Below are 17,582 nucleotides of genomic sequence, written 5' to 3'. Positions count from 1 at the left end.
TTGGGGTGTGTGGAGGTTCTTTGGCCCTAGGGGAGGTCCCTGGGCTCTGGTGGGGGTCCCTGGAGTGTGTCTGCCTTGGCTGTGGATGGGGGTGGGGGGGTCCTCTGGGCCCTGACGGGAGTCCCTGGAGTATGTATGTGATTCCCTGGGGTGGGGATGAGGAGTCCTTGGACACAGAGTGGGAGTCCCGGTGTTCTGTTTGGGTCTCTGGGGTGTGGATGGGGGGTCACTGGGCCCTGAGTTGGGTCTTTGGGATGCTGGTGGGGTCTCTGGTTCACAAGGGGATCCCTAGGGTGGTGGGGATCCCTGAGCCCCAAGTGTGGGCCTTGAGCGTGGTCTCTGTGGTACCAAGGACATGCTTCCTCCTCCTCTCTCTCTCACTGCATCCAGGATCTCTGCAGGGTGAGTCAGGATGTGCACCCCGCTGCTGGTGACACTGGTGACACTGGTGGTGGTGCCTGCAGGGGTCTCTCCCTATGGCTTCCGCAACTGCATCCAGGCACCGCGGGACCCTGGTCTGTTCCGCTGCATCCAGCGCTTCCTGAGCACCGTGGGGGCTGCAGTGGGCGACCTCCCCTCCACTGCCACATTCCTCAACCTCTCTGTCAATATCTTGCGCCAGGTGCCCCCTGGTGCCTTTGCCCACCTGCCGCAGCTCTACACCCTTGATCTGACCCACAACCAGCTGGAACGCCTGGCCCCAGGGGCTTTCTGGGGGCTGTCAGCACTGGTGCACCTAGACCTGGCCCACAACAAGGTGTCAGTGCTGGCCACGGGTGTGTTCTCTGGGCTGGGAAATCTGAGCACGCTGCGGCTGGACCACAATCCGCTACAGAAAGTGGCCCCCGGAGCTTTCCAGCCACTGGCCGCACTCACCACGCTCTGGCTGCGGGATGGCCGGCTCCAAGCACTGGAGCCCGTGGCCATGGCTGTGGGGAATCTGACGCACCTAGACCTGCTCGACCTGTGTGTAAACATGCTGTCGACACTGGGCCCGGGGCTGCCACCCACGCTGAGGGTCTTGCACCTCTGCAACAACTCCCTGGGAGCTCTTTCAGGGGCCACCCCTGGGGTGATGCCCTCAGGGCTGCGTGAGCTTGACCTGTCCTACAACAACATTTCAGACCCTGCACCACTCGCTCACCTGTGCCTGAGCAACCTGACATACCTGCACCTGGCTGGGAACCCGCTGGACGTAGTGCAGCTGCTGCGTGTGCCTGGAATCTCCCCGCACCAGGTGGACGTGTCAGGGCTACAGGTAGGCACGAGCGGCCTGGAATACCTGTGCCAGCAGCTGAGAGGACAGCAGCTGCAGAGGCTGCAGCTGCAGCGCATGGGGCTCACAGCAATGCCCGATGGGGCTCTGGCTGAGTGTCCGGTGCTGGGTGCCCTGGATTTATCTGGCAACCAGCTGCGGCACCTGGGCTGCGTAGGGCGGCTGCTGAACCAGGCACAGCGCGCAGAGCTGAGCGAGCTGGTGGCTGAGCACAACTTGCTGCAGCGGCTGCCATCGTGCAACGGGTCCCCAGTTCTGCGGCAGCTGCACAACGTGTCCCTGCGCTTCAACCGCATCCTGGTGGCTGGTGCGGGTGCTTTTGACAATGCACCGGCGCTGCGGCAGCTGCGGCTGGATGTGAATGGGCTGGCACGGCTGGACCGCGCAGCGCTGCGTGGACTCCACGACCTGCGGCACCTACGCCTTGACAACAACCTGCTCACTGACCTCCTGCCCGGCTCCTTTGCTGACCTGCACCAGCTGGGAGACCTCAACCTGCGCAACAACCGCGTGGCCGTGCTCTTCCCTGGCGCCTTCAAGGGGCTTGACCAGCTGCAGATGCTTGACCTGGGTGGGAACAACCTGCAGCACTTGGCAGCCAAGGCATTCCAGGGCCTCCCGCGGCTTTGCCGACTTTACCTGGACCGCAACCGGCTGCTGGAGGTGAGAGCGGCCGCGTTCCAGCCGGTGCAGCTGACGCTGGGTGTGCTGGACCTGCGTGCCAACGCGCTGCACTACCTGAGCCGACATCTGCAGCAGCTGCCGCCTTTCCGCTACCTGCATAACCTCTATGACCTGAATCTGCAGGCACAGCAGCCATATGGGATGCGTGTAGTCCCACAACGTTTCTTCCAGGGCCTCGGTGCCTTGCGCTCACTCTCTCTGGCACAGAACTCACTCTCGGCCATCCCTGCCGATGCCTTCGATGACCTGGCACAGCTGCGGAACCTGACGCTGGCTGACAGCAACGGCGGGATGGGCCACCTGCCTGCCGGCGTCTTCAAGAACCTGAGCCAGCTGCGCAGCCTGAACCTGGAGAGTGCAGGACTGCGCAGCCTTGGCCCCGAGGTCTTCGGCAACCTAACACGACTGCAGGAGCTGCACCTGGCCAAGAACGAGCTGCGTACATTGGATGTGACTCTGGCCACCCGCCTCCCCGCCCTGCGCTATCTGGACCTGCGCAAGTGCCCGCTGAGTTGCAGCTGTGCCAATTCCTGGCTGCCTGCCTGGCTGGAAGGTGGGCCCGTGCAGGTGGTCTACCTGTATAACTACACCTGCGGTGAGACGGGTGGGGCCTCCACGTACCTGCACTCCTTTGACACACGCGTGTGCTACCTGGACATGGGGCGGTACCTGTTTGCAGGGACAGCACCAGCCGTGCTGCTGCTGCTAGTGCTGCCACTGCTGTACCACCGTGGGTACTGGCGGTTGCGCTACCAGCTGTTCCTGCTGCACGCGTGGGCACGTGGGCACTGGCGGCGGGAGCAGCGGCGCTACGCCTACGACACCTTTGTGTCCTACAACTCTGGGGATGAGCGGTGGGTGCTGGAGGAGTTGGTGCCTGAGCTGGAGCGCGGAGCCCTGCGGCTCTGCCTGCACCACCGTGACTTTCGCCCCGGCCGCGCCATAGTGGACAACATCGTGGACGCTGTGTACAACAGCCGGCACACGGTGTGCGTGGTGAGCCGCGGGTACCTGCGCAGCGAGTGGTGCTCACTGGAGATCCAGATGGCCAGCTATCGCCTCTTTGATGAGCTGCGCGATGTCCTTGTCCTCGTCTTCCTCGAGGACATCCCCGAGGCCGAGCTCTCGGCCTTCCACCGCATGCGCCGTGTGCTGCTGCGGCGCACACACCTGCGCTGGCCCTCCGAGCTCCCTGCGCGGCCCCTCTTCTGGGCAAAGCTCAGGTGTGCCCTCAGTGCGGGGCAGGAGGAGGAGGACAGGGAGGAAGGGTGCCCTGACAGGACCAGAACCACTGTGGAGGTTCCCCCTCAGAAAAGCAGTTTTCTGCCCCAAAATCACTGGCTTTTCTCTTGGAATTATGCTCTGAACAGTGGGGATGAAGGTAACAAGAGGGAGGAGGAGGCAGAGGAGGAGGAGGTTGGGGAGGAGGAAAAAGGTTGCCAGGAGAGAAAGAAGTTGCTCTAGAGCGACCTCACCCTGGTGTAATGGGGACCCCAGGGACATTCCCAATCAAAAAAATGTGGTTTTGTCCCAAAATCCCTGGTTATCCTCTGAGAAATGTGCAGTTGGAACAATGGCAATAAGGAAAAGAGGGGGCAAGATGGATCTCAGTGTTCAGATGCAGCAAATGCTTCATCACTCAGTTGCTTTCCCCAGCAGGAGAGCCTGGGGACAATGGAATCAAGGGGCCATTGCTCCACTGCAAGGACTCTGGGAATTGAGGGAACAATTGTCACACTGTGGTGCCCATGGAGCCAAGGGTCCCTGGTGACACTGCAGGATCTTGTGTCACCAGGGCTCCATCATGACACTGCAGCACCAAGGAATTCATTGTGGCACCCAGAGGCCTCATGGAACCTTTTTTTTGACCCACCAAATGGAGGTTGTCTTTACCGCTCCTTTTGCCATTAATGTATTTATAAAAACATTTTTATTCTCCTTCACATAAGTGGCCTGGCTAAGTTGTAATTGAGCTTTTACCTCTCTATTTTGCTTTCTGCATGACCTAATAACATTCTTAAGCATGTCCTGAGTTTCCTGGTCCTCCCTCCCAAGGTGATGCACCCTAATTTTTCCCCTGAGTTCCTGGAAAAAGCTCCATGACCTGCCAGGCCATTTTTTTTCCTTGCTAGCTCACTTTTTGGCACAGAGGGACAGGCTGTTGCTGCTCCTTCAACATTTCTTTCTTGAACTGTGTCCATCCTTCCTGGAATCCTTGGTTTTTAAGGGCTGTTTCCTTTTAAAACATCAGTACCGGATTTGGTACTCCCCAAATCAATCCTGAATAGGCCAAAGTCTGCTCTCTGTAACTCCAGGGTAGAAGATTTATTGATGGCCCTCCTTTCACAGACTATTTAAAAACTCAGTAATTTCATGGCCCCTGTGCCCCAAACAGTCTCTGACCACCACATCTCCCACCAGCCCTTCCCTGTCTGTGACCAGCAGGAGACAGAGCTTTCCTTGGCAGTGGGAAGAGAAGGAAACCTGCCCAAAGCACAGCTTGGAAGGTTCAGCCTGGAGCTGAGGAGGAAGAAAAGTCCCTGCCAGGGTAGAATTTTGGTGCTGGAGGTGTCCCAGCATGGGGCTGGGTCATGGGCTGGCTCTGTGTGCCAGGAGCCGGCAGCGCTGGGTGCAGGCAGCCCAGGGAGGGCACAGAAACGCTGGGTGAGAAATGCTGGGGCACAGCGAGATGGGCGAGTGCAGCCGGCCAGGGCAGAGGAGCAGCGTGCACAGGGGACACAGCCCCAGGACAGATGGGCAGGGCTGGGCAGGGCTGGCAGGGCCAGAGGCACCCAGGCCTTTGTCCCTGGGCTCGGGCAGCGCCTCGGGAGCCCCACAGAAGGAACTTCCCTGTGAGGGGCTGCACTTTGCTTCTCTGTGAAAAATGCATATTTTATGATTGGCTTTTTGCAAATGTTACAATGAATATTATATGTGTCATGTTAGAAAGTTATGCTGTATTAATTTCTTACATAGTGAGTTAAATGTAGCTTTAGGTTACAACATAATGTTAAAATAGAAACTCTGTGATATAGGATTTGTTAAAAGCTCAAGCAGGAAGATGAGATAATCAAGAAACTCCTCACACAGAGATGTCAGCGAAGGGGGCCCATAAAAAGTCACAGCCTCCTTATCAGAAAAGACAAACACTCTTCTGCCTTCTCTCCATCTTTGTGGAACCAACAGGATTAAGGAGAAGAAGTTGACAAAAAGCAGAAATGTTCTTAATTAGCAAGGAATTTATGCATCATGGATGAGATATATGAATATGCAACAGGCTGTTGCTTGTAACATTATTCCTTTGTTCACAAGGCATGCTTTTTGCCACTTAGTGTCTGAGAGCACCCGGACATCCATAATTCTTTGCTTTTTAGTGTCTTGTAATTGTCCTAACTCTAAACTTTATTACTGTAATTGTATTATTATTATTATTATTATAACCATTTTATTAGTATTAAACTTTTAAAATTTTAAAAACCAAGTGATTGGCATTTTTCACATCCTCCCTCGCCCTCCCTGAGGAGGCTGCAGGGGCTGCAGGTTTATGGCATTTGTCCTTGCTGCCCCTCACATCCCCCTGCCCCACAAACAGCCCCGAGCCACCCGTCAGGGACGGGCCCTGCTGTGCCAGGCTGGGCTCAGGGCTTGGCCTTTCTGCTTCCCCCAGCCAGCCCAGGCCTTGCTCAGCATTGCAGTTCCCTGCTCTGAGCCTTGGGCTCCCTGCAGTCCTGGCCTCCAGGATCTGCTCTCTCCAGTGCCTGGGGAGCCTTTGGCAGTCCCTGCCCTCACTGGGGACCAGGGATTCTCCGAGCAACTTGGAGTTTTGCTTCTGACTCCTTCAGCAGCTTCTTCATCCTTCTCTCAGTGCCTGAGGCTCCTGGACCCAGCCCCACATCCACCCTGGGGATCCTTAAAATACAGAAAGCCCTCAGGAGCTCTTTGTCTTCCTTCCATTGTCTTCAAGTCTCCAGGGATTGTGCAGTTTGCTGTTCTGTTCAGGAGGGAAACTTCAAAGTCCACCTCCTGATTTTTTATTTTTTCATCACATGAATATTCTTTTATTTTTCTGTTCAGAGAAGAGTTGACAGAATCATTTCCCAGGTGATCTTGATGCTCAATGGCTCCTTAGCAGGGCTGGGCATGGAGAAGAATGAGCTCCTTGAGGGCTGACCCTGTTTGGACAAGCTGCTCCTCACCCCCAGCCTCACCATGTCTGACAGGGCCTGCTTAAGACTGACAGCCCAAAGCATTAAAAAATTGTGCATTTTTCTTTATAAATAAAGGTTAATTAATAAATACAGTTATAATTATTTTTTCTTATGTCTAATAATATTATTCTGTATCTTTAACACGTAATTTTTAAAATTTATACAAAAAATGTATATGTTTTAGGAAACAAAAAATTTTTTGGTCATGGGTTCTAAGTATCACAATTCCCTTCATTAATTCATTGACCCCTTTCAGCTATTGATTTTGTCCTCTGCGCTACAACTCCTGTTTTTAAGCTTTTTGTAGTTTTTTGTATTATTTTCTCAGACAGGGTAAAAGGGGCCACTTTGGGGTCCATGGAGACATTTCTGGGGCACATTTGGGGCAGTTTTGTGTCTGGGGAGGGAATTCAGAGAGAACTTGAGGGTCTGGAGGACACCTGGGGGAGCCGGGCGGGCGCTTGGAGGGGCACTCAGGGATTCTGAGGGGCAGTTCGGGGTCCGGGGGAGCACTCGGGGGTCCAGGGGGGCCCTGGAGGTCAGGGAGGGGAATTTGGGGCCCTTCGGGGTCCGGGGGAGACCAGGGGGGCTCGGGCGGGGCTCGCTGGGCGCGGGGGCTGACGGGAGTTGTAGGCGCGGGTACAATGGAGTGTAACGGGACCGCGGAGCATCACGGGAGTTCCAGGCTCGGTGACAGCGGCTCTCGCTGGGGCGCGGGGCATGACGGGAGATGAAGTCACGGCTGGAACAGCGCTGGGCGTGCGCCGCGGAGCATGATGGGAGCTGTAGTCCCGGAAGTGCCTCGGACGTGGTGTTTGCGGACCGGGAATGCATTCGGGGGACACTTTTGCGTCCGAGCCACGACGTGAGGTCCTCGGGGGCTCTGGAGCACTCGGGGGGAGCTTGGGGAGATTTAACCGGGTTTCTTAGAGCGCAGGGCGCAGCAGGAATTTTAGGCGCGGAACTGTGTTCTGAGGGGCTCTGGGGCCGCGGGGGATGAGAGGAGAGGAATTCCCAGAAGTGGCTGTACCGGGCATCTGTGGGGCTGGGAGCACTCAGGGGATCCTAGGACGCTTTTGGGGGGTCCCGAATGGGCGCTGAGGGGCACTTGGTGATCCCGGAGGGTCTGGGGGGCACTTACAGGACAAATGGGGGCGGTACCGGGGTTCTGTGGAACGCGGGGCATGACGGGCGTTGTAGTCCCGGCCCCAATGAGGCTCTATTGGCTTGCTGGGCATGATGGGAGATGTAGGCAAAAGGAAAGATGGCGCTGACTGTAGGCACCGCCCTCAAAACCACGATCCCTGGCGCTGATTGGTTGGATGCTGTGATGGGCGGGAGCCTCGGCCAATGGGAGGGGACGGGAACAGCCCCTTGAACCCCTCCAGTCCCTCCCAGTACAGCCCAGTACAGTCCCAGTGCCCCTCCAGTCCCTCCCAGTACAGCCCAGTTCATCCCCAGTACAGCCCAGTACAGCACCAGTGCCCCTCCAGGCCCTCCCAGCACAGCCCAGTCCCTCCCAATACACCTGAGTTCATTTCCAGGCCCTCCCAGTTCCTCCCATGTCATCCACAATATGCCCCAGTGTTGCCCAGTCTTCCCCACAATGTTCCCTGTTTGTCCCAGTATCCCCCAGTTTCACTCCCAGTTTCACACCCAGTATGTCCCAGTGTGTCCCAGTGTACCCCCGCAGTCCATCCCAGTCCACCCAGATTCCCCCTCAGCATTCCTCATGTTCCCAGGCTGTCCCAGATCCCCACAGTATCACTCCCAGTATGTCCCAGTGTCTCCCACAGCATTCCCAGTGTTCCCCAGTATGTCCCAGTCCTCCCCAGTGTTTCCAAGGACAGTTTAATTTCTCTGGATTGCTGTGGCAGCCAAACCCAGCAGTGGGGTCAGTGCAGTGCCCATGGCCACAGCTCCTTGCAGTGCCCAGTGCAGCTGGGGCTGATGATCCACCCTCACAGCTGGCCCAGGGCTGGTCTGGATGGTTTTGGTGGCACCTTGGGCTGGCACACACCTGAGGAGGGTGTCTGTTTTCATGGGGAAACTCAGGAGTTTTAGATTGCTTCAAACATAGAAAAAGGGAAAGCCCCTCTTAGGCTGGGTGCAGCCAGCTCTGCAGGCACAGCAGGTCCCAGGTGAGTGAGGACAGACAGGATGGGCTGGGGCAATGTGGAGCAAGGTTGTCCACGCTGGGCCAGAGCTCAGGGCACAGCATCTCTGAGCAGGCCAGAGCTCCTGAGGGGAGACTCTGGCTCAATATCAAACACAGAATGCTGCAATCACCTCTGATCTAAAGAGAAATGTAATAAAATACACCCTTTAAAATAGGAATGTGTATTTCTTACAAGCACTTTGAAATCTTTCTCCACAACTGGAATAGGAAAATTTTAATGACCCTCTCAAGGCTTTGGTGTTGTTTACATTAGACTCAGTCCCTGAATGTGTCTTCAAAAAACTTCTCAAGAACTCAAAATTAAAACTTCAGAGCTTCTTGAAGTTTTAATGGATCCCATTGAGGGACAGGACTGAGAAAGTGTCCCCAGGTTCCAGTCAGAGCAGAACACTGGAGGCAGTGATGACAGCTGGGACAGGCAAGGGAAAGGTGTCTCTGGTGCTGAGCAAACCTGGATGTGTTTCAGGAATGCAAAGGGCCCAAGCCTGAGCCCCAGCCCCTGGCAAGGCAGATCCTGTCCCTTCCTCATTGCTCAGGGCTCTTCCCGGGATGGGCACTGGCATGTGGGGATGTGCAGTGCCAAGGGCAGGACCATGGGGCGGCCCCTGCCAGGCTGCTGAGCAGGGACAAGGAGGCACTGAGGCCCCAGGGCTGCAAGGGTCACTTGTCCCCTCGTGGCCTCAGGCCCAGGGCCAGCAGCCACGGCCAAAGGGCTGCACAGGTTGGCTCTGTCAGGGCCTTGCAGCTGCTGCACATCCCTGAGCCCTCTGCAGCCCAGGCTGTCCCACGGTGTCCCTGCCCTGCGCCTCTGTCCCTGCAGGCTGTTGTCACCCCCGGCTGCCCCACCTCGCTGGCCCCGTCCTTTGCTGACAGCTCTGCCTCCTGCTGCCCCTGCCTGGCCACACAAAGCCTTGGGCTGATACCCAAAGGGTTCATTCCATTTTTACCCTGCCTGTGAACTTCCAGCACAGGAACAAGGCATGCAGGGACTGCTTTCCCAGCAGGGATGGCAGGAAGATAAGACATCTGGCTCAAGGGTGCAGTGACAGAGAAAACAAGGACTGAATCTGGGAACTTGGGGTGGGTTTAATGGAAATGGGTAAATTGTAATTGGCATTTAGGAACTTTATGGAAGCCACACACTGGTAAAATTACATGTCTGCATCAGATCAGGAGTTATCCCTCACTAGGCCTCAGGCCTGAATAAATTATACCCTCTGAAATAGCAAATTAGTGTTAAGGAGCCTCATTGTGATATTTCCGAGATTTGGTGACAGCGGGGCCTCACAGAACCCAGGACTCAGCTGTGACACTGCCCAAACTCATGGAACAAAGGGTCCATGGTGACACCGCAGAACCCCATGGAACCAAAATCCACTTTGGCACATTGGGGCCACATTGAACCAGTGGTCCATTGTGATAGTGCAGATCCAAGGAGATCATTGTGACACTGAGAAACCTCTGGGAACCAAGGGGACACTCTGACACAGCAAGGCCTCGTGGAACCAAGGGTCCCTTGTTAAACTGTGTGGCCTCATGGAACCATGAGCCATTGTGACACAGCGTGGCCACACGGAGCCAAGGGGCCACTGTGACACTGCAGATCCAGGGAGACCATTGTGACTGAGGAACCTCATGGAACCAAGAGTCCATTGTTCCACTGTGGGGCTCTGTGGAACCAAGGGGAGCACAGTGACATTGCGAGGCCTCATGGAACAATGGAGACTATCCTGACACTTTGGGACACACTGGAACCAAGGGACCATTAGAGCACGGCAGGGCCTCATGGAATCAAGGGGACTACAGTGAACACTGTCGGGGTCCATGGGATGAAGGGTCCATTCTGACTCCACGGGACAAAGGATGCCATTGTGACACTCTGGGGCATCATGGAACCAAAGGTCCCTTGTGACGCAGCAGGGCCTCATGGAACCATGGAGGCCATTTTGACACTTTGAGGCCTGTGAAACCAAAGGGCCACTGTGGCACTTCAGGGCCTCTTGGAGCCAAAGGGACCATAGTGACACTGTGGGGCTCAGTGAAACCAATGGTCTGTTGTGACCCAGCAGGGCCTCATGGAACCATGGAGACCATTTCTACATTTTTAGGCCTTGTGAAACCAAAGGGCCTCTGTGGCACATCAGAGCCTCATGGAGCCAAGGGCTCTGGGCTTTCTTTCCAATGGAAAAGAACTGCCCTTCACATTCAAGCACCCATGGCCAAAATGGGATTCTCCCCTCAAAATTCCCAATATCCAGGGATTGCTCCCAAACAAAAGCTGCCATTACAAACAAGTCTTTTTGACCTTGTCTTCCTGAGAGCTGGCTCTCACCTTGCTTCAAACACTGGGGATCTGTGCTTTTCTTCCTGTGGAAAAGTACCATCCCTTCTGCACAGGCAACCATGGCCAAAATTGACACTTTTCCTCCAAAATTCCCGATTTGCAAGGGTTCTCCCAGACAAAATCTGCCAGGACAGACAGCTCTGGCTGGCCTTGGCCTCTGGTGGTCACCTCCCATTTAAAGGAAGCCTTGAGGAAAGTATTTGAACAGGTTTGACTGCTGCAACATCAATGAGCCTCTTGTCCTCTGAAAAACTCAGATGCTCTTCTGATCATATGTGTCTTTTCTTTCTCATTGTGTGTTATGCATGAAATATTATTTTCAGCTAAAAAATAGTATTCTTCTTACTTTACCAGTGTTTTCAGACACAAAACAGCTCATCTACATATGGATCCAGGTCACCTGTACAAGCAAACACAATGAAGAATGCAGCAGGAATGATTTGTCTCTGCTCCCATCTGTCACATCTGTGGAGCTGGAGGTGCAGCCCCAGCGCTTGGGAGGGCTCAAGGGCTCACCAGCTCAGCTCCCACACAGAGAACTTGCCGACCATGTTCTGCTGTCCTTGGCCCCTGCCTGCTCAGCCAGGCTGAGATGGACACTGATGGTTTCCGTGCCAGGCTCTCCCAGCCCAGCCCAGCTCCCTGCCAGCTCTGCCAGCTGCCCTGAGCTCTGGGCAGCACCAAGGGCCTCTCCCCAGCACAGCCCAGCCGGCTCTGGCCCCACAGCTCTGCTCAGCCCAGGCTGCTCTGGGCACTGCCCCACGGCCTCAGCCCCTGCCAAGGGCACAGCAGCAGCTGCAGCTCAGCCAGGACTCAGCCCCACCATGGGGGAAGGGGCCTGGCCAAGGCCAAAGGAGCTCCCTGGCTGCCCTGCTCCCCTCTGCCTGAGGTGCTGAGAGCTCTGCAGCCCCTCCTGCCATCCCATCTGCCCAGGCCAGCACAAGAGCCCCGGCCCTGGGGCCCTCCAGAGCTGCTCCTGCTCCAGGCCCAGGGCCCATCCCAGAGCTGGGGCAGCCCCAAAGCTGAGCCCATTTCTGCTCATTGCTGCTCTGATGGGGATGAATCCTCAGCACCTTGGAGGTTGGTGATGAACTTTACTACTCCAGAGGCCTCTTCTTTCTTGAGCTCTTCAGTGTAGAAATTCAGTGACAAAGGCTCATTCATATTTCTTCCAAACACCCAAACAAAACAAGCCCATGGAAATAATTCAAGTCTTCAATTCCTCAGTGGTTAATTAGACAGATTGCAGAAGTGTATTCAAAGTCAAGCCACTATATTGAAAACAGTGCAGAGGGAATTGTTTTGTCCTGTTTACTTTTCCTATTTATAGATTGATATCATCAAACCCCAGTTGATATGGATCCCCAGCATCTCCTAATCCATTTTTACTAGGTATGAAAATCAAGACCCCTTGTTGCTGACAATCTGAAGAGGGTCCCACAGAGAGCCAGCTGGAGTAATGACACCCAAACCAATATGGCTTGATGTCATCCTCCTTTATTGTCTAATTTTTTCATGTTTTATGCCTTTATCGCCTTACATAATACAATAGCAAATTAACATTCATTGGTTAACATAATCAATGTAATCGTATTATGTTAACCAATGAATATTTATTTGCTATTGTCACTTATTGATTGGCTGTTATTCTACAAGCATCTAATCAGGTTATAGTACATGACAGTTTTCATATACTACTCAGCACCCAGCATTGGCTATTGCGTTTGTGCAAGGCCTATTGTCTTTCCAAGGATGTCCTAAGTACTTTAAAGTAACTAAAGTAACTCAGTAATCTGCAGGCCAGGGTTGTCCAGCTCCTGCAAAGGAACAGCATCAAGGATAGCATGTCCTTGTTCCATGAGAAACTCCTCAACACCTTGTGGATCCAAGGATCCTTTGTGATCCTCCAGATCCTCATGGAACCAAGGGTGCATTGAGTCACAGCCGGGCCTTGTTGCAAGCAAAGAAACCTCTGTAAAATGCAGGGTAACTCACAGAACCAAGGAGTCCATTGTTAGAGGAAAAAACCTATGGAACCAAGGGTCCACGGTGACAAAGTGGGGCCTCATGGAAACAAGGGGTCACCGTGACACTGTGGGACTGCATGGTAGGAATTGTCCATTATGACAATGTGGATCCACAGAGACCGTGGTGACACTAAGGAACCTCATGGATCCAAAGGGCCATTGTGATGCTGAAGAACTTCATGGAACCCAGGGTCCATTATGACACAGTGGGCCCGCATTGGAGGAGAGGAACCATTGCTGACAGTCGAGAAACTCATGGAACCAAGGGACATGGACTCATGGGACCATTGTGACACAGCAGGGCCACATGGAACCAAGGAGACCAGTGACATTTAGGAAGCTCATGGAACCAAGGGTCCATTTTGACACTGCAGAAACAAGGAGACCATGGCTGACACTATGGAAGCTCAGGGAACCAGGCAGCCATTGTGACACTGCAAGGTGTCATTGAACCGGGGAGACCATTGTGACCCTAGAAAACCTGATGGCACTAAGGGCTTATTGTGACACAGCAGGGTCCCATGGAACCAGTTGTCCATTGTGACAACGCAGATCTGAGGAGACCATGGTGACACTTCGTAAGCTCATGGAACCATGGGTCCATTGTGACAAAGCAAGGCCTCATGGAACCAAGGAGATAATTGTGACATCATGGAATCTCATGGAACCAAGGATCCATTGTTAGAATCCAGAGCCACGGAGACCATTGTGACACCATAGAACCTAGTGGACCCAAGTAGATCACTGTGACATCATGGAATCTCATGGGACCAGGGTTCCATTGTTACAGTCCAGAACCAAGGAGACCATTGTGACATCATGGAACCTTGTGGAACCAAGGGTCTCCAGAATCAGGGACACCACTGTGACCGCACAGAACCTCACAGAATCAAGATTCCATTGCTATGCAGTGGGGCTTCATGGAACCAAGGAACCACTGTGACACAGCAGGGCCGCATGGAACCAATGGTCCATAGAGATATTGCGTATCCAAGGAAACCATGGTGATGCTGTGGAACCTCACGGAATCAGGGGGCCATAGTGACACAGCAGAATCCCTTGGAATCATGGCAACCATGTTACGCTATGGAACCTCATGGAAAAAAGAGGCCATTATGTCATTGTGTGGTCTCATTGGAACAAAGGACATGGCTGATGGGACAGAGGCTCCTGGAAACTATGGGACATTGTGTCACTGCAGGGCCTCATGGAACCAAGGAGACCACTGTGACACTGAGAACCCTCTGGAACCAGGCAGCCATTTTCACCCTAAAGAACCAAGGAGACCATTTCTGACAGCACAAACCTCATGGAACTGAGGGGCTGTTGGTATACAGCTGTCAGAACCCCGGCCTGGTTCAGGGGTTCCATGTGGTGGTAAAGTCTCTCCTCCAACCCGTGCTTTTAAAGAAAACTCTGCAGCCTCTTGTTGTTTGGGCTCAAGGCAGTTTATTGCAAGCTATCTGAAAGATTGTCTTCTCTGGCTACTGCGGTTTGGTCAGCAGCTCAGGCAGAGGCACACACACCTCTGACACCCTCTCTGACCGCTGTCTTCTTCTTCTCTCTCCGCCACCCAGGGCTCCTGCTATCATTCCCCAATACCTACTACCTATATTAAATGGTGCTTTTCTACTTTAAGACAATCCATAACTGCCAACATAATCAAGAACATGGAGGTAAGGAAGAAGAAAGAGGAGGAACAGGACTGGCCTACATTCCTCCATCTTAAAACATCTGACCCCCCATGTACAAAGTAAAAACCCCACTGTACAGGTGTTAAAACCCCCTTGTACAATACTAAAAATTCTTCCCTCTGCTTGGTAACTACTTCTACTCTAATATCTAAACTTTTGTGACTGCTTGTTCCACCTTCAAAGTTGCTAACTCATTCCATGGCTCAAACTCAAAATCACAGCTGTTTGCAGCTGCCTGCCAAGGTCTCAAATGCCTCCGACCAGGGCCTGGAACCTCCAAAAACTTCTGAGGGACATTTTGAATTCCAACATCTTTCCTTCCTGTTTGAACCAGAAACACCTGTTTGGTCACTTTGTTCATGGCCCTATGAATGCACAGAAAATGCATGGCAGAACAAGCAGAACTAGAAGCCCTATAAAAATATAAAATGCTACTTTCAAAAGCTCCCTCCACAATGGTGAGAGATGAAAGAAGCTAATGAAATCATCCCACCAGGATCCTGTAACTTCTTTCAATTTGCTGATGCTGCTTTGTATTTGCTTTATATTTTCATGGATAGATTTTGAGTAATCAGACAAGTTCATGCAGCATGTCCCCTCAAATTCTTCACACCCATGCCCATGTGACAGCAACAAATAATCAATTGCCGCCCTGTTCTGAAGTGTTGCTTGTCTTGCACTGCTGATATCTGTTAACATGTCGCTCAGTGCAGACGAAATGGCTCGAGTGTGTTTACTCCACCAACATGCCATGTGGTCCAATTGTGTCAAGGCCACACCTGATGCTGTTTGGGGTGAGAAAATTGCTACTGCAATTCTCCGAGCCTTGTCCCAGGTATAAACTTCAGCATCATAATTGGGACTATATTGTTCAAGGGATCTTTTTTCCCTGTGTGTCTGCTCCCTTAAAATTTCTAAATCAGGTGTTATCAATGAGAGTTCCCCAATGCTGTATGGGCCACCCTTGATTTTTGCAGGGATAGCAGGCCAAAATCTGTCCCCACAGAATAAAAACACTCCCTTTGGTAAAAAGCTGGATGCTGGAGGGATGGTTTGCTCATCATTTTGGTGTAATTACACCAGGATGATGCATTTCTATAAAAGAGTTGGTTTGGAGTGACATCTATTATGTGGTTATCTGTTTCTGCCACTCCCAATGGGTTAAATTTAATACAGAATTTCATTTTTGTTGACCCAAAAATGTCCAATTCCGGAGGTTCAAAGTGAGCCGCAGGAAGGTACTGTGTCCAAACAGGCTATCCTTCCACAGGATCCAAAAAAGATTTCAGAACCTTTGGAGGGATGCTTTTTGGGATTGGCCATTCCTCTGATAGTAAAATGGTTTTAAAATCATAGGGAGCAAGGGTTAAAAGGAAAAATAAGCTTAGTAGGCCCTGGAAAAACAAACACTCTAAGCACATGGAGAACTCGTACTCGCTAGAACTGCAACGTGTAGCTAGTACATGATAATTGATATAATTGTTAGATGTGATGATTGTTTAGTAATTAAATATAATTGCTGTTTAAATATTAGAATGATCATGAGAAACTCTGGTCAGTGACATTAGAAAGATCACAACCAACTTACGTCAATGCATACAATAGAACAATGTAAGTTTAATAATAAATATGTAAGTTGTGTAACGATAGAATATAAAATACATTCAGCTCGAAAGCCATGTCGGTGTCAGATTTGGGTCTGTACCCCTGATTCCCAGAGCTCTCAACAGAAGCAGCTGCAGATAATCATACCCCGGGATTATTTGTTTTTCCGAACGCTAACAATGGTTGCCATGGAAACTGACCATAGCAACAGGGGCTGCTGATGGTTGCCATGGAAACTGACCATAGCAAGAGAGGCACGGGATGGTTGCCATGGAAACTGACCATAGCAACTGGGGCTGGGGATGGTTGCCATGGAAACTGACCATAGCAACAGAGGCAGGGGATGGTTGCCATGGAAACTGAGCATAGCAACAACGGCTGGAGATGGTTGCCACGGAAAAGGACCATAGATCCAAGGGCTGGTGATGGTTGCCATGAAAACTGACCATAGAAACAGGGGGCATGAGATGGTCGCCATGGAAACTGACAATAGCAACAGTGTCTTCCAATGGTTGCCATGGAAACTGACCATAGGAACAAGAGGCTTGCCATGGTTGCCATGAAAACTGATCGTAGCAACAGCAGCTGGGGAGGTTGCCATGTAAAAAGTACCATAGCAATAGGGGCTAATGATGGTTGCTATGCAAACTGACCATACCAACATGGGTGGGTGACGGTTGCCATGGAAACTGACCATAGAAACATGGGATTTTGGATGGTTGCCATGGATATTGACCGTAGGAGCAGTGTCTGTCGACGGTTGCCATGGAAACTGACCACAGGAACAGCGGCTGGTGATGGTTGCCATAGAAACTGACCATAGCAACAGCGGGTTTGTGATGGCCACCATGGATACTGACCAGAGGAAAAGGGGCTGGTGATGATTGCCATGGAAACTGACCATAGCAAATGGGTCTGGTGATGGTTGCCATGGAAACTGACCATAGGAACAGCGGCTGGTGATGGTTGCCATGGGAACTATCCATAGGAACTGTGGCTGGTGATGGTTGCTATGGAAAAAAACCATAGCAACAGGGTCTTCTAATGGTTGACAAGGTAAAGGGCCATAGATCCAAGGGGTGGTGATGGTTGCCATGGAAACCGACCATAGGAACAGGGGCTAGTGATGATCGCCATGGGAACTGACCTTAGCAACATGGGCTGGTGATGGTTGCCATGGAAACTGACCATAGCAACAGGGGTTGAGGATGTTTGCCATGGGAACTGACCATAGAAACAGCGGCTGGTGATGGTTGCTATGGAAACTGACCATAGGAACAGCGGCTGGTGATGGTTGCTATGGAAACTTACCATAGGAACAGTTCGAGTTGATGGTTGCCATGGAAACTAACCATAAAACAGGGCCACGGGATGGTTGCTATGGAAACTTACCATAGCACCAGGGGCTAGAGATGGTTGCCATGGAAAAAAACCATAGCAACAGTGTCTTGTAATGGTTGACATGGAAAAGGACCATAGATCCAAGGGGTGGTGATGGTTGCCGTAGAAACTGACCATAGCAACAGGGGTTCAGGATGGTTGCCATGTAAACTGACCATAGGAAC

General features: G+C 52.4%; 1 protein-coding gene and 1 pseudogene across 4 annotated transcripts in view; one reads left to right on the top strand and one right to left on the bottom strand.

Moving 5' to 3' along the window:
* LOC144247979 (uncharacterized) overlaps positions 1–17,582 on the top strand; it is a 216,383-nt gene that overhangs the window by 195,464 nt on the left and 3,337 nt on the right. For 2 of the 4 annotated variants that reach the window (XM_085564397.1, XM_085564396.1), the window contains exon 2: positions 391–16,091. In XM_085564397.1, coding sequence (XP_085420523.1) covers positions 413–3,424 — 3,012 coding nt within the window. In that variant the 5' untranslated portion in view covers positions 391–412 and the 3' untranslated portion in view covers positions 3,425–16,091. Of the gene's footprint in view, positions 1–390; positions 16,092–17,582 lie in introns of those variants that run through there. The other 2 variants (XR_014950721.1, XR_014950722.1) reach the window with 2 other exon arrangements.
* Positions 14,561–15,833, bottom strand: LOC146764523 (uncharacterized; annotated as a pseudogene).

This window comes from Lonchura striata, chromosome 33 (genome assembly GCF_050655825.1).
Source record: "Lonchura striata isolate lonStrDom1 chromosome 33, ASM5065582v1, whole genome shotgun sequence".
In the NCBI taxonomy this organism is placed as follows: Eukaryota; Metazoa; Chordata; class Aves; order Passeriformes; family Estrildidae; genus Lonchura; species Lonchura striata.
Note: the sequence above shows the minus strand (reverse complement) of the source record. Positions and strands in the feature narration are given on the sequence as shown.